Raw genomic sequence first — 23,531 nt, forward strand, 5'->3', positions numbered from 1 at the left:
CAGAAACTTTTCCTGAAAAAAACATAATGGCAGATATACTAGACAAAGAATTTAAAACAACTGTCTTAAAGATGCCCAGAGAACAAAAGGAATGTGTGGAGAAAGTCAAGAAAACAGTATGTGAACAAAATGGAAATATAAATAAAGGGATAGAAAACCTAAAAGAAACCAAAAAGAAATTCTGGAGATGAAAAGTGCAATAACTGAAGATGAAAAATTCACTAGAGGGATTCAAAGGCAGATTTGAGCAGACAGAAGAAAGAATCGGCCAACTTGAAGATAAGACAATAGAAATTATTGAGTTTGAGGAACAGAAAGAAAACAGACTGAAGAAAAGTGAACAGAACCTGAGGGAGCTGTATGACACCATTAAGCAGTCCAACATTCACATCATGAGAGTCCCAGAAGGAAAAGAGAGAATATTTGAAGAAATAATGACTGCAGACTTCCAAAATTTGATGAAATACATGAATGTGTAAACATTCAGAAAGCACAACGGATTCCAAGTAAGATGAACTCAAAGAGACCCACACTAAGACACGTTATAATTAAACTTCCAAAAGATAAAGAGAATCTTGAAAGCAGCAAAGAGAAATGAATCATCACATACAAGGGATTCTCAATAAAGTTATCCACAGACTTCTCATCAGGAACTTTGGAAGCCAACAGGCAGTGGGTCGATATATTCAAAGTTCTAAAAAGAAAACCTCCAGAATCCTCTATCCAGCAATTCTGTCACTCAAAAGTTAGAAAGTAAGACATTCTCACATAACCAAAACTGAGAGAGTTCTTGACCACTAGATCTGCCCTGCCAGAAGTGCTCAAGGGAGTCCTGCACGGTGAAATGAAAGGACAGTACATGACAACTCAAAGCTCTGTGGCAAAATAAAGATCTCAATAAAGGTAAGTGCATGGGAAATTATAAAAGCTAGTATTTTGTAACAGTGATTTGTAGCTGTACTTTTTTGTTTTCTACATGAGTTAAGAGATGAATGCCTTTAAAGAAAAAAAAAACAATTTTTAGTGTAAAATTTAGTATTTCTCTAACTTTGGTTTGTAACTTCTAATTTTGTTTCCTACATAATTTAGGTGACTAATGCCTTTAGTTTATATCTAGGTATACAATGAATAAAGGTGTAATTTTCTGACATCAGCAACCAAAAGGAATGGGGATGGAACTATAAAGGAACAGAGTTTTGGTATGTTATTGAAATTAGCTGGTATAAATTCAGATTAGAGGGTTATAACTTTAGGATATTACATGTAATCCTCAAAGTAACCATAAAGAAAATAGCTATAGAATATACACAAGGGGAAATGAGAAAAGATTTTAAACATTTCACTACAAAAAAATCAACTAAACAGAAAAGAAGTCAGTAATGAAGGAAATGAGAGCCAAAAAAGTAATAAGATATATAGAAAACAAATAGCCCAATGACAAAATAAGTCCCTCCTTATCAGTAATTAATCTAAGTGTTTATGGATTAAACTTTCCAATCAAAGGACAGAGGTTGGCAGAATGGATAAAATACACATGATCCAACTACATGCTGTATACAAGAGACTCACTTGAAATTCAAAGACACAAGCTGAAAGTGAAAGGATGAAAAAGATAGTCCATGCAAATAGTAACCAAAAGAGAGTATGGATGGCTTTACTAATATCAGACAAAATAGACTTTCAATCAAAAAAGCTTACAAGAGAAAAAGAAGGACATTATATATTAATAAAAAGTTTACTACAGCAAGAAGATATAGCAATTATGAATATTTACACACCTAATGACAGACTGCCAATTTATATGAAGCAAAAACTCACAGAGTTGAAGGGAAAAATAGACAATTATACAGTAATAGTTGGAGACTTCAGTACTCTACTCACAATAATTGATAGAATAATTAGACATAAGTAAGGAACTAGAAGATTTAATAAACCTACTAGATTTGCAGACATACACAGAACACTCTACCCAGCAACAACAGAATACACATTCTTCTCAAGTACACATGGGACGTTTTCCAGGGTAGGCCATATAGTAAGCCACAAATTAAATCTCAGTGGATTTTAAAAGATAGATGTCATACAAAGTATCTTCTCTGATCACAGGATGAAATTAGAAATCAATAATAAAAGGAAAAATGAAAAATTCACCAGATTTTAGAAATTAAACAATACACTTTAAAACAACCAATGGATCAAAGAAGAAATCACAAGGGAAATTAGAAAATACTTAGATAAGAATGAAAAGAAAAATACAACATGCCAAAACTTCTAAAATGCAGTGAAAGTGATGCTAAAAGGGAAATATATGGCTGTGAATCCTTATATTAAAAAATGAGAGATCTCAAAGCAACAACCTAACTGTACAACTTAAGGAACTAGAAAAAGAAGGAGAAACTAAATCCGAAGCTGGCAGAAGGAAAGGAGTAAAATTAGCACAGGAATAAAAGAAACAGAGAATAGAAAAGCAATAGAGAAAAGTTGGTTCATTGCGAAGGTCAACAAAATTGACAAACCTTTAGCCAGAAATACTTAAAAAGAGAGAAGACTTAAATTACTAAAATCAGAAATGAAAGTGGGTACATTACTACCATTTCTATAGAAATAAAAATCATCTTAAGAGAGTACTATGAACTCTATGTCAACAAATTAGATAACCTACATGAAATGGACAAATTTCTAGAAACTCAAAACGTAGCAAGACTAAATCATGAAGAAATAGAAAATCTGAGTAGATCCATAGCTAGTAAGGAGATTGAATGAGTAATCAAAAATCTCTTAACAAAGAAAACCCCTTGACCTGACGACTTCTCTAGTGAATTCTAACAAACATCTAAATAAGAACTAATAGCACTTCTTTCAAACTTTTCCGAAGTTGAAGAGGAAGAAATATTTCTAAACTCATTCTGTGAGGCCAGCATTACCCTGATACCAAAGCCAGACAAAGACAATACAAGAAAAGAAAACTACAGATAAACATCCCTTATGAACATTGATGCAAGTATCCTCAACAAAATACTAGCAAACAGAATTAAGCAATATATTAAAAGGATTATATACCATGAACAAATGGGATTCATTCCTGGAATGCAAGGACGGTTCAATATATGAAAATTGATCAATGTAATAAGCCACCTCAATGAAAGGAAGCAACAAAAACCACATTATCATCTCAATTGATGCAGAAATGGTGTTTGACAAAATTCAGCACCCTTGCATGTTAAAAATGCTCAACAACCTAGAAACAGAAGGAAACTGCTTCAACATAATAAAGCCATATAAGAAAAACCCACAGCAAACATCATACTCAATGGTAAAAGAGTAAAAGATTTTCCTCTAAGATTAAGAACAAGCAAGATGTCCACTTTCACTGTTTCTTTTCAACATAGTACTGGAAGTTTTAGCCAGAGCAATTAGTCAAGAAAAAGAAATAAAAGGCATCCAAATTGGAAAAGCAGTAAAGTTATCTCTGTTACCAGATGATATCATTTTATATGTAGAAAACCCTAAAGATTTCATACAAAACCCTATTAGAACTTAAATTAACTCAGCAAAGTAAATAGCAGGACACAAAGTCAGCACACAAAAATCAGTTGTATTTCTATACACAAGTAATGAACAATCTGAAAAGGAAATAACAAAACAATACAACTTTAATAGCATAAAAAAGAATAAAATACTTAGGAATTTACTTAATCAAAGAGGTAAAAGACTTCTACAAAGAAACTATAAAACTTTACTGAAAGAGATTTGAGAAGACATAAAAAAATGGAAAGACAACCCATGTTCATGGATTGGAAGACTTAATATTGTTAAAATGCCTATGGTACCCAAAACAATCTACAGATTTATTGCAATCCCTGCAAAAATCCCAAAGATGTTTTTTGCAGAAATAGAAAAACTCATCCTAAAATTTATATGGAAGCTCAAGGGACTTCAAATAGCCAAAACAACTTTGAAAAAGAAGAAAAAAATTGCAGCACTGAAATGTCCTGTTTTTAAAATTTATGACAAAGCTGCAGTAAACAAAACAGTGTGGTATTGGGATAAAGACAGACCTATAGAACAAAGGAATAGAATAGAGAGCCCAGAAATAAACCTTTGTATATATGGTCAAATGATTTTTATGGGGGTGCCAAGACCAATGGGGAAAGGACAGTCTTTTTAATAAATGATGCTGGGAAAACTGGATATCCATATGCAAAAGAATTAAGTTGTACTCTTACCCAGCACTATATACAAACATTGACTCAAAATTGATAAGGGACTTAAATGTAAGACCTAAAATAATAAAGTTCTTAGAATAAAACAAAGGACAAAAACTTCATGACATTGAAATTGGTAGTGATTTTTTGGTTATTACACCAAAGGCACAGGTAATGAAAGAAAAAAATTGTACAAATTAATAATTTTGTGCATCAAATATACTATCCAGTGAATAAAAAGGCAACCCATAGAATGGGAGGAAATATTTGCAAATCATATATATGATAAGGAATTAATATCTAGAATATATAGAGAACTCATAAAACTCAATAACAACAAAAGCAACCCAACTCAAAAATGCGTAAAGGACTTGAACAGGCATTTCTCCAAAGAAGATATACAAATGGCCAATAAACACATAGATGTGCAACATCACTAATCATTAGAGAAATGCAAATCAGTGAGATACCACCTCACACCCATTAGGATGGCTACTGTTAAAACAAACAAAAACCAAAAAACCCACAGACACATAAACACACACACACACACACACACACACACACACACACACAAAACCACAAAAAACTCCAAAACCAGAAGACAGGTGTTGATGCTGATCTGGAGAAATTGAAGCTTTGTACACTTTTGCTGGTAATGTAAAATGGTACAGCCATTGTGGAAAGCAGTATGGCAGTTCCTCAAAAAAATTATATGATCCAGCAATTCCTCTTTTGGGTATACTGTACCCAAAAGACTTGAAAACAAAGAGTTGAAGAGATATTTGTACTCCTATTTTCATAGCAGCATTATTCACAACAGCTAAAACATGGAAGTAAACCAAGTGTCCATCAATAGATGAATGAATAAGCAAAATGTGGTATACACATACCATGGAATATTCAGCCATAAGAAGGAAGGGGATTCTGCAATATGGATCAACTTTGAGGACATTTTGCTAGTGAAATAAGCCAGTCACAAGAAGACAGATATTATGTGATTTCATTTGTATGAGGTACTTAAAATAAAAGAGAGAGTATCGTGGTGGTTTCCAGAGGCTTGGGGGAGGGGAGAATAAGGAGTTGTTGTTTAATGGGTGTAGAGTTTCAGTTTTACAAGATGAAAAAAGTTATGGGGATGGATGGTGGTAATGATTGCATAATAATGTGAATGTATTTAATACCAGTGAACTATACATTTAAAAATGGTTAAGATGGTAAATTTTATGTTATGTGTATTTTATCTCTTGTTTCTATATGGCTTGGCATAGCACTGATGTCAGCATAGTTAACATCACAGTTTTTGAGACCATTATGTATACTGAGCCAGGAAGTGTACTATGATTTTCTTTCCTATACTTCATTTTACTTTTCTGGTTAAAAATATATTTTTACTGATTTGTTTAGTCTTCTGTGCACCTAATGCTGTTTTTTAAAATGTTGCAATGTGTTGTCTAATGTTTGGAAGTATTTTTTCCAAATGTTCACACACATCAAAAAAAAAAAATTGTTGGAGGGCCTGGAGATCTTCTCTCTGATCTGCTTTAGTTTAAACTAGTTGCTGTCTAAGCCTAATGCATAATTTGTTGTATCAGGATTTTACTTTGCCACTTTCTTGTGTTGGATGTCCTGTTTCCTGAACTGTGAGTTCCTCTTTTCTTATTTTACTCCTTATTTTGATGAAACATGTCGTCTAACAACTTCCACAGAAAGGTTGATTCTTTTTTCACTTAGTGTAAATTTAAAACTGTATTTACTCTAATGATAGTTTGGCTGAAGTACATAAAAAACATTTTTCCTACGCATATTTGAAAGTATTGTTTTCGTTAAGTCTGATGCCATTTTTGGTCCACTTTCTTTGTGTTTATGTTATTTTATTCTTTCTGGCAACTTTAATGATTATCTCTATCTCAGGTGTTTTGAAATTTCATATGTTCACCCATCATCCTTTTTTCATTCATTATGGTAGGAATTTGATAAGCCTTTGTAATTTTGGATATTTCTGTTTGGGGGAAATTTTCTTGTTTTATTTCTTTGGTAAATTTTCACTTTTATTTTCTCTGTTCTCTCTTTTTTTTTGAAACTCCTATTGATCTGACACTACTTCCTGCATCAACTCTTTTGATTGTATGGCATTTTCTTTCTTGCCTTCCATCTTTTTGTCCTTTCATTCAACCTTTCAAAAAAGATTTTCTAAATTTAATTGCTTATTTTAGTTGCCATATATTTAGTTTTGAATTGTTCTTTTAATTTGTTCTTCCGTTGTTTTGCCTTCATAGTTTTTTGTTCTTGTTTAATGGACATAACATTTCATACCTCTCCAGGGATATTAAATATATATTATACGTATTTATTTTGTTCCCAGCAAAGTCTCTGATGTCTCCTAGCCCCTTTCTTTATTCACTTGTTTATTTTGATCTGTCTGATGTAAAGGATGTCTTCAGTTGTGTGGTGATCCTTGGCTGTCCATAAAAGTGAAGCGCTAAGATTATCGAAAACCCTGTGTTTGGACAGGGACAGGGCTGCCTTGCATGGCCATACAGGTTATGCACTGCATCACTCCACAGGGTACAACCCTGGTATATTTATATATACCCCTTAGTACTCTCAAAATGTATTGATGTTTACAGTACTAGAAATTAAAAGTATGAAATTTTAAAAATACTGTTACTTAAAATGACAAATATTTTTCTGAAAAATAACTGTTTGTCAAAACAAAAGAAATTTAGTTAGAAGAATGAAATTGTTTTACACTTTTGTATATCTCTTTAATGTCTAGTTAAATAGAAGGAAACTGGATCCTCATGTTTCTGCATTCAATCTGTTGTGATATGTTATTTTGGTTGAAATATAAGAATACCCAGCCTCATCTAGTACTTTAATCTCTTCAGATAATTGTGATTATTCTTTTTTATGACATCAAAAGTAGACAAGTGGACTTTTTCTTAAAAGGTTTGTTGCAATGTGGAATCTGACTCCATATCACTGAACTTTTTGTACTCTATTACATTAAAATCTGTTGGTCTGGCTTACACTTTGATTGGCTCTTTTATCCATGCATGATTTTATAACAATGTGCATTTAGTCATTTGGAATATATTGGTTCACAAGTTATATAGATCTTCTAAGTGTTGACATGTTTCATTATATAATATCAGGTAATCACATTCATTAATATTAGCATTAATCTCATGAATAGTGGATACAAGTTATCCTAAAATTTAATTTTTCCTTGAATTTTATTACTGGCAACAAATACTGTCGGTTGTTTTCTTTGATGTGACATGCTCACTTTGTCAGTTTTGAAGAAAATGTCTTCTAAATACTCAAGTCTAAATATTCATAGTTTGACAGTCATTCTTTAAAATAAAAATCATGTTCCATGAAAAAAATGTGGCCAAGTTCAGCTTGCAACTCAGTCACAGACCCAAGTGTTTTTAGTGCGCAATAGCAGTGCTTTATGCATATTTGGTATTTCATTACACAGAATATTAAAAAGACATGCACTCAGTGATTGATATTTAATAAAATTAATTTTACTGCTGGTGTATGCCAGTGGAGAATACAGTGACTACTAGTACAGTTTTGGTTCTATGTCAGTGCCTTGATTTGAGTTAAGATGCCAGCATTTTTACTCACCACTGCTTTAGTACCAAGAATTTTAACCTCACATGCCTCGTGAAAGTGTCTTGGAGGCCCCATGTGTCTGTGAACCACACTTGGAGAACTGCTGACATGGATTATATTGTGAAGGTTGCCTCATGGATTAGCGTGCTGTACAGCCTGCACAGTCTGCATGGCAATTGTTTAGACTTCAACATAGGAAAATCAGTTGCTGAGCTGACCGATTCTTTGGTAGGGAGGATGCTCTCAAAGTCTTTGAGGCTGATAATTTTCTCCAAAGAGGAATCTCCTAGATTCCAGCTGCGGGTGGTGGAGTGAAGAGTGGTTCCTCTGGCTGCTAGCATTCTGGGAGCCAGGCAGAGAGATAAATGTGGGTCCTTTTTTTCAGTTTATGGACCTCTACTAAATTTTTCTGTTTTCTTTGAGTACCTCATGCCTGCCCTTTGCCATTCCTGGTGTTCACAAGTGTAGACTATCTCCAGTTCACAGAGTTAACCTTTGGCCTAAGTGGTAGAGGAAAGGATAGGTACCTGTTGTGTGAGTTGGGGAAAGAGCATTTAGATTTCTCAGCAGTATTCATACTTCATTTTTATCTTTTATGTACTGGATAGTGTACTGAATTTCTCCAAATACCAGATCTCTTATGTTCTCTGGGAAAACTGATTCTCTTTTCCTTGCACTCCCTGCTCAGACATTTAATTGTAACTTCCTCCACACTGTGAAGTCAATTTCCATTCCTCCAGCTACTATCCATCTAAAAATTTGTTGAAATCTCTTTGACAGTTAGTATGCTTTGATGTTTTCTTGGTCTTTATGAGTGAAAATATTTTATTTCTTTGCCCTCATTTTAGCAGGGCTTTTGGAGAGTGAGGAAATATTACATGTATGTGATTAATACACCATATCACTTTCACAGATTTGAATCAATCACTATTGTGGCTGAGCTGGACCTAGTTTTGAAACTTCACCACTTACTGTAGTATTGCCTTGGGTTTTCTACTTAACCCCCACAGTCTTTATTCTTATTTGTAGAAATGGAGTTTATAATATCTAATATGAGGATTAAGTGATGAGATAGTGAATGTAAAGTTCTTAACATACTACCTCATGCATCATATATGCTCAATAATTTGTAATTGTTATAAACTGTTAGGCTGGCCTCAGGCTTACTGAGGTTTTAGTGTATTCTTTCCTCACCAAAAAACATTTGAAATAAGCAAAATATTTCATTTGTCTATTGTTTAATATTACTAGGTTTGACAATGGAAATGTTACCATGGCTCCAAATATAAAATCATAATTTCATAAATGTTTTATCTAAGTACCTGTATTTAATATGTGTGTATAAAATACTGTGGATGACACATTCAAATTCAAGCTGTGTTTTACTAGTTTTCTATTCAAGTAATTGTAATTATGGCCCATATTTGAAAGAATCTAAAGAAAGCAGGTATTGTTATAACTGGATAACTGTTTCATGTCCTTGATTCAGAAGCTTTTGGTACACTGAAATTCTTACAAGTTTTTTAAAAAACAATTTTTGAAATCATGCTTTCAGTTATGAGAATTATTTTAATAGATACTTTAAATTAAGAAAATTTTTTTCTCTTTAGTATACTAGGTAGCACACTTAAGTTCTTTTTATCTAGAAAGTTTAGTGTAATAAAAGTAGTTTACTTTAAGCTTAGTTTTGAATATAAAAGAAAATTATTATTAATCATTTCAGGAAATTGCAAGACCTAATATGGCTGAAGGAGAAACAGAAACATCAAATTCTGAAAGGTAAATATAAGGAAAAACTGAATCTCATGAAATTCATGTATATAAAATGATACTTGAGCTGTGTTATATTTCAGTTAATTGGCAAAAGGCTATTTAAATTTTGTATATGGTGTTCCTTTTAGTAATGGCTTTTAATTAAAATAAAATTTTGAAATATTAATATAACAAAAATATACTGCAGATCTTTAGTTTTGAAATCTTAAACATGTAGAATACATTTTATAAGTTGTTAAATTTTTTAAAAGTACTTAAAAGTAAGTAAAATGTTAACAGATTTTAATTGCCTCTATTAAATGAAAATAGTTACAAGATGCTACAGGTTATAAGATGGTGACGATTCTTGCAAATAGGTAATTTTAATATCTTATTTTTTAAGTATTTTCAAAAAGCTGTAAAGCTACTTCTTTGGTGGGATCTCAACATAAAAGGTTCAAAATTCAGGGATTGGTTTTTAAAAATTTAATGCTTGAGTAGAACACTGCAGAACACAAAAGATTTCACAATTTTTTTTTTAGCAAAAGAAAATCCAACATTCTAATTAGAACTTTATTCCAGCTAAAGGTGATTTTGTCTTTTAGATTAAGTACTTTCCCCATTTCTATCTTTATGCTGTGTGTTTTGTAGTAGGCTGCTTGTTAACCTGATGAGATTAATTAATCTATTGCCTCCAAAAAGAAAATTATGGAGTAAGACCTTTTGAAGATGTTTCTTAGACTTCACTAGAAAAATTATCTAGCCCTGGGACTTCCTTGATGGCCCAGTGATTGAGACTTCGCCTTCCAACGCAGGGGGTGGGGTGGGGGTGTGTGGGTTCAATCCCTGGTTGGGCAGCTAGAATCCTACATGCCTCAAGGCCAAAAAAACAAAACATAGACCAGAAGCAATGTTGTAACAAATTCAATAAAGACTTTAAAAATAGTCCACATAGAAAAAGAAAAGAAAAGAAAAATTATCTAGCCCTTTCTTCACCTAGCATTTTTCCTAGAATTCTGGTTGGGGAAAGTTAACAAAAATTCAAATAAGGATTTAGAAAAAGCAGACTAGTCACATCCATATTTTTTAACATTTTCTGTAAATTATAGTTAGTTCAATAAGATCTGAACAAAAATAAGAATTTTACAAATTTAAATGAGAGAAATATTATAATTTTTTGCAGATGATGTAATTGACCTGTAAGATCCAAGAAAATGATCTAAGAATGATTGAAATTAATCAGGGTATTAATTAAGGCAGCTTGGTGTAAAATTCAGAATCTTTACGATATACCAATAACATGTGATTACAAAATATAATGGATAAAATTCACAGTAATAACAAGATGAGAAAAGTGCAGCATCTATTTAGAAGATTTCGAAGAAAAAACTTACTGAGATAGAAAGTAATATATTAGTAACTTACATGATAGGTCATTTCCCAAATTAGTTTATGGTTAATGAACATTTAGTTGAAAATCCAAATTGGATTTGATTTGGAAACTAGTAGTGTTTAAAGTAAGATTCATATTTTTCTACTTATTAATACCATAATTTTAAAAATCACAGCTGTGTTAGATATTAGGTTGTTTCTGTATTCACTATTTTAAACATTGTTTTAATGAGCATCCTTGTACAATTATCTTTTACTTTTTCAAACTATTAATTTAGGGAGAAGAGTAGTATAATGTAGGTGATTTGCCCTATTAGATAATAAAGTACAGTGTTAATTTCTAATTGTTAAAACTGGGTGGTATTGGCCTGTAATAGTCAAAAGACACATCAACAAAATAAATAGCAGAGAAACAGCCTTTTAAATATAATTTAGTAAATAATAAATGACTATCTGATAACATTGCTTTGATATTTGGCAGTTCATTAGGAAAAAGTCTAAATTCCAGGTGGATTAATGTAAGAACTAATATAAATGTAATCATTAAATTTCTTTTTGTTAAAATAAGCATTGTTACATCTACATAAGGGACTGGAGAGCCTCTTAGAAATCTCCTGTTTCTAAGACTCACAGACATAGAAGACAAACCTTATGGTTACCAAAGGGGAAAGGGTGGAGGAGGGATAAATTAGGAGTTTGGGATTAACATATACACACTACTATATATAAAATAGATAAACAACAAGGTCCTACTATATAGCATAGGGAACTATATTCACTAAATAGTTTCTGTTAACACACCAGGGTAAGAGTAAACACAGAGACAGGTATACACATAAGCATATATGTATGCATGTTTTATATTTACATATTTTTTACTAAAAATAAGCAAGGGTATGAACAGATAAAAATAATGATAACCAGGACTAAAACCAGTGAATAGACTCCTCAGGACTCCTTTTAATATGTGACTATGGAGTTTCTCACTCTGTTGCCCAAGAACATGGCCACCTCCTAAATTGTAACATCATGGCAAAGACCGGGGACCTCAATTTTTTTCTTTTTTTTTTTTTTTTTGGTGGGCAAGTGTGCCTTTTTTTAAAATTTTTTAGAGAATGTCTTTATTTTGATAAAGTGTTCAAATACATTGTATTATGAAGAAATAGATAATAAATAGCTTTATTTTTTCAGTAAACAAGATGAAGCTTCTTCAGAGGAAATAAAAAATGGATGTGATGTGCATTTATTTGAAGGCTCATCAACAACAAAAAGTGAAGAAGGTGTATCAGGTTCAGATAAAGAAAATGATACCTGTCTTGAAGACCAGGAAACTGGCTCAAAGAATATCTTCAGTTATGATTCAATTATTGATGCAGATAAGGTGGAAAAGGAAAAACAAATAGAGCACATTTGTCAGGAAACAGAGTTGAAGAGGTGCCAAAGTTCAGAAAACCTCATTGCATGTGATCAGACTGAAGATTGCAATGCCAGTGAAGCTAGATTTTCTTCGAAGAATATTAAGGATTTGCAGTTAACATCTGGTGATGTTAGCATTGATCAGTTTTTGAGAAAAAGAGATGAACCTGAATCTGTTACTTCTGATGTTAGTGAGCAAGGCAGTATTCATTTGGAACCTTTGACTCCATCAGAAGTGCTTGAGTTTGAAGCCACAGAGATTCTTCAGAAAGGTAGTGGTGATCCTTCAGCCAAGACTGATGAAGTAGTGTCTGATCAAACAGATGACGTTCCTGGAGAAAATAGCCTTAGCACAACAGAGACAACAGGAGACCTGGCAGATGAAAAAGAAAGAAGTTGAAATTAATTAGGCATGCTAAGTTTTAGTGTACCAACGATAAGAGCATTTGGAACAGTGCTATCAGGTGAGCTCAGTGGTGCTGTTGCAGAGTGCAGACATAGAAAAATGTGAGGGAGGTCATTCATACACTTTACCTGTATATTCAACCTAGGTTATTAAATCAGTTCATCATTAATAGCATGATTAGTATGAATTTCCAAGAAGTTTGTAAGACATGAGTAAGATTTTAATGAAAGTTAAGTTTGCAATGAAAAAGTCTCATTTAGCAGTTTTCGAGGTTATGGAACTTGGTGGTCAATATGAATTGAATATTAGAATATTATATTAATAAAGCTTTTGAAATTTCCATCAGTTCTAAACTAAAAGTCTTTATTACCTGTACATCCTTTTCAATTAACTTAAAGGAAGAGATTTGGAAACCACATACCTTTTGGGAATAATTGATTTAAAATAATGGCCGATTGGCTTTGTTAATGAAGGCTTCATTTTGAGTATGATACTGGTAAATGGAGCATGTTTAGAATGCTAAATTAGTTGATCTAATGAGAATTTGGATGAACATAAACTTAATTTTGGATATAATATAACATTCCAGACTGCCAGAAGCATGTAAACAGAATATTTGAATCTGTGTACCTCCATACAAGTGTTAGCCTGCCAGGCTGTAAGCTTACCTTAATTAAACTTTCAGTGAAAGTGAAATTATTAAAATAAAAATTTATATTTGTGCTTTTTGTCAGTGTGTAAGCTGTGCAGAAATCCCTTGATGTACTAGTTGTATAAAGTAGAAACCCATTGTTGAAACTCCTGTAGCTATTATGCTCTTAATATTGTTTTAATGATCTTCTTTAGAAATAGACCCATAAAAATGGTCTGGAAACCAAACCAAAGTATGGATTAATGTAGATATTGTAAAGCAGTAAACTGAAAACATGTCCTGGCATGAATTCAGCCATGTTTAAGTGACTTCTTCTGTAATTGTAAAATAGAAAATTCAAATGGGACCTAAAGCAGGATGTAAAAAATTGGTTTGGGATATTTAGCCTAATTTATCCATAAGATGGCTGCTAAATTGATTTTTTCAGTTTTTTATCATATAGAAAATAATAGATATAGAAATGAATAATATGAGTAACAGTAGTTTGCTTTGAAGTACTAATAAACTTTTATTTAAAATGCTACATTTTTACTTCTTAAAATGTGCTTTGAATTCTTAAATTTTGTTTCACTGAATGTTAAATGTTTAAAACGGCTATTAAAATTCTGCTGTATATAGTAGTTTTTGAGTAAATATTTGCAATAAAAATCTGTCCCTGAATAATTTTATTTTTCAGAAAGCTGCTTGAGTCGGATTACCTTTGGCGCCTCTAGAAATTGTATATTGCTCAAGGAAATTTCATGTTAAAGTTAGTGGTAGATTTTATTCCGTATTCTTCAATTGATGCATGATTTATTTTAAATTGAGACAAAGTACAGGGGGAAGAACTGCTAATATTTACAGAGAATTGATTTGCTTTATAAATTCTTCTACTTCAAGAGAATTATAATTTAATATTATAGTTTTCTATCTGCTCAGTAAATTAAAGAGGCTAAATAGGCAAAATATTTTATTGACTTATTTTCTTGAATATTTTTGAGGGTGGGGGCAAATATTTTTATCTTTCCTGCTCCCAAGAAAAGATGGGATAGAGGGACTTATTAACTGTCATCCTTCACCTTGTTGAAACATAAATCTATAGCAGAGAAGACTTTTGGAGTAAGGGGAAGAAAAAATCTGTGTAAGGACCATTTTCTGAATCTCATTCAATTAGTTGCCAAGGCTGTCACCTAATGCTTCAAAAACCTAGAGCACTGTACCAAAATAAGTCTCTAAGTGACACTGTAGTCCCTTGTGAGCTTTGAGTAGTTCCTCCTCCTGCCCCTATATACTTACAGTAGTGGTATTGAAAGTACCTGATCAATGAATAGTTTATACCTATCCACTGTGAGAAAAGGAACTTGTACCAGACTATAAATCCTTCATTGAGAAAGTCTAGCAATGAAAACAAAAAAATAGTTGAAATAAACATTGTACTTGGTAACATAGTTGGTTTCTGTTTTCACATAATCTCCTTATCTCATTTCTGATCAGGAACAAACAATTCAGGTATGCAAACCAAACCTTTGAGTAGCAGTGCTTTAGCACAGTGGTCAGCAAACTTTTTCTCTGTAGAGCCAGATAGTGAATAATTGTGGACTGTGTGGTCACAATTATCCAACTCTTCCTTATAGCTTAAGAGCACCTATAGACAATATGTAAATGGTAGCCTGTTTGTGTTCCAATAAAACTTTATTTACAAAAACAGAATGTTGGTTGGATTTGGCCAGTGGGCTGTAGTTTGCCACCACCTGCTTTAGAGTGCTGTTTTGTCTGGGCAAATTGTGCTCAGGGACTGAGATTTTCTTTGCCAATAACTTACTTAACACCAGTTCACTGTGAGAATTATAATTTATAAAAATAATATTTCGCAAGCCGATACCATACAGGATAATGTCTGTTAATAAGCTAATAAAGAAATAACATGCTCCAAACTAATAATAGATTGATTACACTGTTGTTCCAGGCAAAGAGGAGATGAAAGAAAGTCCAAATTTAGTTGAGGTGTACCTTTCCAGGAATTGGTTGTCTGTAGAGTCAGTCCTTCCAACTAAAAGCTGGGTATCAGCTGCCAGCGTAGGTCTCTTGCTGCTGGGGCACGTAGCTAGGGGGTGACAGTACCGGTGTTGGTAAGCAAGCTGGGCTGTTCCAAATGTTATGACTCCAGGGACCATTACATGACTTACACCACTGCCTACCAGGAGTAGCCTTGCCAAGGCAGGAACAGATGTCCCTTCTCTTCCTGAGACTGCTGCACAGTTTAACACTGCTGAGGACCAAGAGTGGCCTGGCCATGGCAGGAGCAAGTGTCTCAAGATCTTCACAGAGCTATGTAAGTCAGCAAAGAGTAGCCTTGCCCAGACTAAACACTCTCGGTAAGTCCTCATAAATTCTCGGTATTTAAAGTTTAAGTGTCCATCACTCGATAGCTGCTCTTCCATATGTTCGTATTGATTATCCTCCCCAGCGGCACCCCTTAATGGCTGAGCTGCTGAATGCTTATCAACAACAGCAGATGTTGATGACATCATCCTGGCACAGCTTCCTTAGTGTAAACAAATTTACCTGTAGATCAAAACAACTTCACTTAAGTCATAAACAAGTGGATTTGAAATCATAACAAACCAATACACAACAAGCACTTAGACTTTCTTGATTGACTATGAAAGCCAGTGATGCACTCAAGTGACTCTTTGCCTAAGAACTAACTACCAAGGTGCCTTACTGTATTATAGTCTCCTGTTACCTAACAACAGAATTATGATTGATTACATGTGCAGTTCAGTGACGTTAAGAAACATTCATTTTGTGGATGCACTTTTAATTTACGTTGAAAATCTGAATGCCATATTTATTTATGTTATTTTTTCCTCTTTGTATCTCTCCAATGTTTTAGGAAGGAAATTGTAATTTTTTTCACCCTATAAATTTTTAAAGAACTATTCTAAACATTTTTTTAAAGGAACTGACAAGATATGAGTCACCTTGTTTCAGCTATAAGTAAAAAGATATCTGGGCAATTACTTGTCTAAGGTTACAAAGCCAAGATTTGAACGTAATTTGATCTGATTCTGAAGTTAGTGTTTTCTACCACATCTATAGTTCCTAGCATTTATACTGAATGTCACTTTTAAAAATATATCAGTTTTTGCAAATAACCCTTCCATTGATGGTACTAATTACAGTTTTATTTATTATTCCTACAGTGATTATATGCATATGGAATGGAGGACCTCTTAACCTAAAGAAGAGGACCTACTGATCTCTTTTACTAATAGGAATTGAGGAATTTTACCTCAAGAGGAGGGGTTAGTGAATATTCTATTAACAGGAAAGACAGCATGTGATTTAAAGATACACTTTATATAATAATTATAAATGTTTTGACATCATTACATTTTTTTAGGCTTCTGTAATGTCATTTTAAAATTATGGTTGACATGATCATTTTTGTTCCATCAAACTTGTTACTCCAGGATCACTCACTTGTACTGACTTCAGTGAATTAGGACTTTTGTATGTATACAGGCACTAAAAAGAATTGCAAGTGTTTCATTTTTACTAGATTACTATAACACTAAGACTTGTTTTTTTCAGCTAAAAAATAAAACACAATTTACCTATGTCTAAGCATTAAAAGAGAAATGATTATTTTAAAAATATTGTTTACTAATGAGGCATATCTGCCAATCCATGTACACAAAATGAATAGTCAAATAGATTTTTTTAAAGTCATGGTAATGTTTAATTTTCACCTCAAAATCTATAAACTCAAAGATACTTCACTTGGATCATCTTGTAAGGAATTAAACACATCTGTAGCAGCATCTGTAACATCATCGAGGGATGAGGTGTCCTGGGTGAAATTACTTTTACAGTTAGCTAAAGGTAACTTTTAATTGCTTTTTAAAAGTATTATAAAATCACTTTTGTTATTTAAAAGAATATACTATGCATAATTTAGTCTTCTTTGATGACACAGTGGGTCATCATTATGGAGATTTTTGGACCAAGCTATAAATGAAGCTGTAGCTGCAGATATTAATGGCCTGAATAACTACTGATCACAGAAGTGACCTTGGATTTCAGTTTACAGAAATATTTCAGGTACATCTAGGGTCATTTGACTTTTCCAAAAACAGAACAGAAAAACTGACTACATTACTCACCCAATTCAACCTCTTTTTTAAGATGAATTTTCCCTCTTAAATACTAAAGTAAAACCTGCCATTTGTGGAGAATTTGGTAATTATAAATTGTAGTTTTAAGCTTTCAAAATATTTTAAGCATTTACGCACTGCCTTAAAAACTTGATTTTAATTGCTCTATATCAGGGGCTAGCAAACTATGACCCACAGTTGGCTACCTTTTTTTGTAAACAAAATTTTATTAGAAAACAGCCATGCCATTTGTTTATATATTGTCTGTTGTAGCTTTTGCACTACAACAGCACAGTTGTACATGACAGAGGCCGTATGGTCCGTAAGTCTCAAGGATTTACAATCTGGCACTTCAAGAAAAAGTTTGCCAACCCCTGCCCTATATTTTTGTATGGGTATAATCATAACTTTATAACTGTTCTTTTATTTTCACTATTATAGACACTGCAGTGAAACTCTTATTCCATACATTTTGGTCCATATTTTATTTACCTGTACTAAAATTCTAAAGTGTATAATTTATTAGATTGAAGAGTATTCAGTTTTTAAATTGAAAAATAGAAACCCATACTTATTTTAATTATCATACCATAGTACTTACAGAAAGCTTCTTGGTCCAGCATTAACTTGTAGGAGTTAAGAGTTTATTCACCTAGATTTTTTTCTTTGATTCTTCAAAGTCAGCTTGTTTTTAGCCTAATGTAGATTTTCATTCCTGCTATTCACCAAATATTTCTAGTGTGTGGCCATATGACTAGTTTCTGGCCAGTGAGTTGTGAGTGAAAGTGACTTCTGGTTTCGAGGATTTAGTTGTTAATGTGAGACTCTTTAGAACCCTCTTTTCCCTCAAGCATGGTAACATTTTTACTATTCAGATGGTGATTGCTATATCAGGCTTGGTTCCTGAGGGACTATGAAAAGAGCCTTCCTGTTTATTTAGATACACATATAGCATGAAGGAGAAATAGCATTTTTATTTTAAGCTACTGCAGTTAGAGAATTTTTGTTCTACAGCATAACTAAGTCTCTCCCTACTGATGTAGGAATTAATCCTGAAAGTGGATTGCTGCCATTAGAAGAAACACAGCTGAGCTACATTACACCAGTGTATTGCATTGGCTTAGGTGGCAGATGGCAAGGCTACACGAGGTGATCCACATTCTGCTATGGTGAGAGATTTGGTAAACTTGACTGTAATAGTTGAAAGACAAATGGTGTACGTAATGAAGTTGTATCTCTATTGGAAGAGTTTGACTAACAAAATGTTAATAGCATGTTTTGGTTACTATATTGGCTGCATTTGACAACTTACTCTGAGAAAGAAGTGAACTCAGATGAGAAATGGTAAGATTGAAAGTGGGAACAAAAGAGAATAGAAAAAGTCCACAAATCCAGATACTTGCAGGGTTGGAAAAGGCTAAACTTCTCACCCCCAACCAGTAAAAGGAGAAGGCCTAAGCAAGAAAACTTAATTAAATTATGAATATGGCCATCATACCAATTAATTAGATTAAAGAGAGGCCCCGAAGTGTTTCTTCTATGTGTAAATTCCTTCACGGCATTTCTTGGGAAACACATATTTTTCTGAATTTCAAGACAAATCAGTCAAGAAATCGATGAAACAGGAAAAAGTATTGTAACTTTCCTATGAGAATTAAAGCTAAGTAATGAAGTTAGAGCCATTACTGGTTTGCAGGAATCCTCTGAAGTCAAGCTCAAAAGTAAGACTAGGGAATGCTGACAGGTGGAGTCCAAGAGTAAAGTCAACATTTCCAGGAACCACAATAGGAGTCCACAGAAGAGAAGTGGTCATAGTCTGATCACTCAGTCATACTTGTAGCTATTGCCATGGTATAAATGTGTATTCATACCCCTGTTTGCTGCTAATGGTGAGTCATTCTTGCAAGTAAAATAAAAATTAGTAAGTTTATATTCATAGGATACTTTATACAAATCCCATCAATGGTCTTCCAAAAATAACATGTTGTGGAAGCAAAATAATTCCATAAATTATCAATTTTGACTTGTGATTCTGTGTGGTGTTTTTACTTTTGAGAGGAGAGCCAAATGTAACATTAGTCAAGTAACTACCAAATAAATTTATTGGCACTTCCCAGTGTATGATTATTTGCCAAAGGGTGCTATTCTTTACAAATACTTAAACAATAAATGCAAAGAAAAGAAGTAAATGTTGTGGAACATTCTGAAATGAGATCAGAAACTGATCTAAAGTCTAAATTAGCAAAAGCACTATCAATTGCAACAATAAGACCAAAATCTGGGCTAGCAGACAAAATATTTTTTATCATTAAAAAAGGAAAAGAGCTTCTATGAAGTAACATGTAACCTAACACCAACTTGAAGATGTTTTTGGACAGTCCCTAGCAACTTCACTAATATCGATGCAAAAATGAAAGAAGAATTTCTATGTCTGGAATAGTTGTTATAAAATACAGATAAAGACTATCAGATAGGGCAATTAATGTGTTGTATCTTTTTAGATTTCTTTTTAAAAAATTTTATTGAAGTATAGTTGATTTACAATGTTGTGTTAGTTTCAGGTGTACAGCAAAGTGATTCAGTTATACATATATATATATTCATTCTTTTTTTCAGATTCTTCACCTATATAGGTTATTATAGAATATTGAGTGTAGTTCCCTGTGCTATACAGTAGGTCCTTGTTGGTTATCTATCTTATATATAGTAGTGTGTGTATGTTAATCCCAAACTCCTAATTTATCCCTCCCCCCGACATTTCCCCTTTGGTAACCATAGGTTTGTTTTCAAAATTGGTGAGTCTGTTTCTGTTTTGTAAATAAGTTCATTTGTATCATTTTTTAAAATTAGATTCCACATATGATCGATATCATATGATATTTGTCTTTCTCTGTCTGACTTACTTCACTTAGTATGATAGATTTCATTTTAAGAAAAACTTTTAAACAAATATTTGTAGTGCTTCCAATTTAACAAATGATTTTTATTGGAATTTTTGTTAGTTTCCTTTATTTAATGTTTTCTGTTATCAAATATCTATGTCAGATAGATATAATGGTATTGAAGTATATAATCTTGTCCCAATACATTGGTTCATGTTAATAAACATTTATTATTATGTCTTTTTTAACAGAAAATATCTGGAACATTTAGTAAAACTATCACAGAAAAATGATTCAGTATTTATTTTGGTCACTCATAACTATTTTAAATATATTAAGTATGGTGCTATGAAAAATATAGAATGACAATTCTGTGTAACTTGGGGATACCTGAGAATTCCCAGAAGTTTTCATTTCTCATTCCCACATCCTAAATATTAATACCTGTCAGGAATTGGAAATACCAATGCCCAGTAATTTGTTCAGATATATAAAATGGCTTAGGAAACAGTTGCTAAAACGTCAGTCTTCTACCAGTGCCTGATGGGCTCAGGGTACTCCAGTCAAGTGTAAAGAGGAGCTGGGGGGAGCACTTCTTTAAATTTGTGGGTGTGAGTATTGGCTCACTGCTGACTGCAGTCAGATAAATAAAAAGCAAACATTTTGAGAGAGTTGAACTGTCAAACCATGAGCCTGGACTAAAAGTTTATGACTGATCAACTCAAAATGACCCTTGGGCCCCCAACTTTCTACACGGGGTAGCAGACAGAGAAAGTTGCTTGGTCCCCAAATAAAACATATTCCCCAATGTCTACCTCTGTGGTCAAGAAGGATAAAGAAAAAAGGAAGGACCTCCTGGATGGTGGGATCAATAGCTTTGGACAGCAATTGATTAGAGATCCCCTTCCAGCAAGCAGAGTCAGATTCTCATCAAGGAATTTTTGCACCACCAGAGTAGTGTCCTTGTAGCAGAGAATTGTTTTGGACCAGTGACTGAGTGTTTCCCATCTTTCTCCTTCAGGATAGGAGTGTTTATTTACAGTTTTTCTATCTCTGTTTCAACCTTGTGTGTGTAGAGGACAGCTTTTTAATTCATAGGATAACCAATCTAGAGGAGACTAGTGCATGCTATCCCCTGATTTAGAGACTAGCAAGAGATACTGAACTTTGAGCTTGATGCCGTTGATTTAATGGTACTGTTGAGTTATCTCTCCTTCGAAGAGAAGGAGTGTGTTTTGGCTATAAGAAGGAGGATACACTGAATAACTGCTGACCAGAAGCGTGCTCTGTGATAGTCATTAGGGCTCTTCACCTTGTAGTTACAGTAGTTCTCTCTAGAGAACCAGACACATAGCAGGATTACACTTCCCTTATGGTTGGGTGGTGCCATCTTTCTGGGTCTGGTCTGTGAATTGCGGGCTCCACTTCTGAACTGGAGAATTGAATTGCCAATTTGAGACTCTCTAGATGCCTGTCTTTCCTCTAATTTGTTTATTGGCAACGTTTGAGTTGGTGGTTGCTCTGTCATTTGAGTAACTGTGATGAAGAGAAGAATCACCTTCCCAATTTGCAGTGGACTTTTAAAATGAGTAAGAAATAAACCTTTTTGATTTTAGTGATTGAGATTTGAGGGTGGTTACCATAACATAATTCTAACCTATCCTAACTGATAAACTTAGTAACATTATGAAAATCTTTTCATGCCTGTGCCTGAGGACCTATTAGAATTTTCTAACCTTTTTAGATCTATCTCAGCATTTCCTATCTTTTACTATTATCCTATTGCACAGTAATTTTATATTAGTCCCCCTAAGGATTTTTAAAAATTGTTTTATTGCATAATTTAAAACATAATTTTAGAACTTTCACTTCTGACCAACTTGTAGTAATAAGGACTGGATTTAACCCTCCCCTCTGAAACAAACAAAGCAACATGAAACTGGTTTTCAAGACAGTGATATCAGGAAAGACAGTGATCCATGAGAGAAAACAAATTAGGTGAGCCTTATGATTACCTCAGCTTACTTCTTTGAGAGCTTCCAAGCTTTAACACAGGGAAAGGAAACTGAGACAAAAACTGGGAGATTCCCTAGGTTGAGGAGACAGAGCTGAGAGTCTGGAGAAACCCAGGGAGTTCGAGTTCATAGGGCCAAGTCCCAAAGAGGAGAGAGCTGCGCAGAGAGATTTGTAGTATTCAGCAACTACCCAGGGCTAGAGAAAGGACAATCTGAAAGGATTAGGGGGGTACAGAAACAGTGCATATTCCTACCAGACGGAATGAAAAAAAAAATTATAATTCATGGAGCACTGGGTAGAGAACTCAGGAAGTTGTTACTATGGGAGTAATTAGCCCTAGGCTGAGCCCTGCTCTTTACCCAACTAACAAATCATAAAAGCAAGACCTGAAAGGGTTAAATAATTTACATACAAGTGTACTGTATCCCAGAACAAAATTCAAGAAGATATATAGGGATACAAATATATCTAGCACCCACAAAGGTAAAACTCACAGTGTCTGACATCCAGTTAAAGATTACCAGGCATACAAAGAGGCAGGAAAACATGACCATAATGAGAAAAACAGCCAGTCAGAACTGACCCAGAACTGAAACAGATGTCAGAATTGGGACAGGATATTAAAACATATCATATAACTATCTTCAAAAAGTTAAGAGGATGTTAAAAAGACCCAAATTAAGCTTTAGAGATGGAAACTACAATGTCTGGGATAAAAATTATGCTGATGGAATTAATGGCAGAGCAGACATAGCGGAAGAAAAGATCACAGAATTTGAAGACACAGCAATAGAAACTATTTAGTGAGCCGTGGGACGTCAAGAGGCCTAATATTTTCTAAACTTGAAAACTCTAAACCCCCAGATCCAAGAAGCTCAACAAGCCGCAAGGGATTTGATGATACATGATACATGAAGAAGACTCACAAAGACAACATAATCAAATTGCTTAAAACCAGTAATAAAGAGAAAAAATTTAAGAATTTTAAGCAACCAGATAAAAAAGACAATGACATACAGAGGAACAAAAATAAGGATGACATCA

The 23,531-nt window shown here is 33.5% G+C and overlaps 1 protein-coding gene across 1 annotated transcript in view; it reads left to right on the forward strand.

The window, feature by feature from the left end:
* The window catches only part of ZNF280D (zinc finger protein 280D), a 125,534-nt gene extending 105,390 nt beyond the window's left edge, over nucleotides 1–20,144 (forward strand). Inside the window, exons 21-23 of the mRNA XM_036840323.1 lie at nucleotides 9,556–9,611; nucleotides 12,168–12,856; nucleotides 14,127–20,144. Of these exons, the coding sequence (XP_036696218.1) occupies nucleotides 9,556–9,611; nucleotides 12,168–12,792 (681 nt within the window). The 3' untranslated portion in view covers nucleotides 12,793–12,856; nucleotides 14,127–20,144. The remainder of the gene's footprint in view (nucleotides 1–9,555; nucleotides 9,612–12,167; nucleotides 12,857–14,126) is intronic.
* The last annotated feature ends 3,387 nt before the right edge of the window (nucleotides 20,145–23,531 follow it).

Source organism: Balaenoptera musculus, chromosome 2 (genome assembly GCF_009873245.2).
Source record: "Balaenoptera musculus isolate JJ_BM4_2016_0621 chromosome 2, mBalMus1.pri.v3, whole genome shotgun sequence".
In the NCBI taxonomy this organism is placed as follows: Eukaryota; Metazoa; Chordata; class Mammalia; order Artiodactyla; family Balaenopteridae; genus Balaenoptera; species Balaenoptera musculus.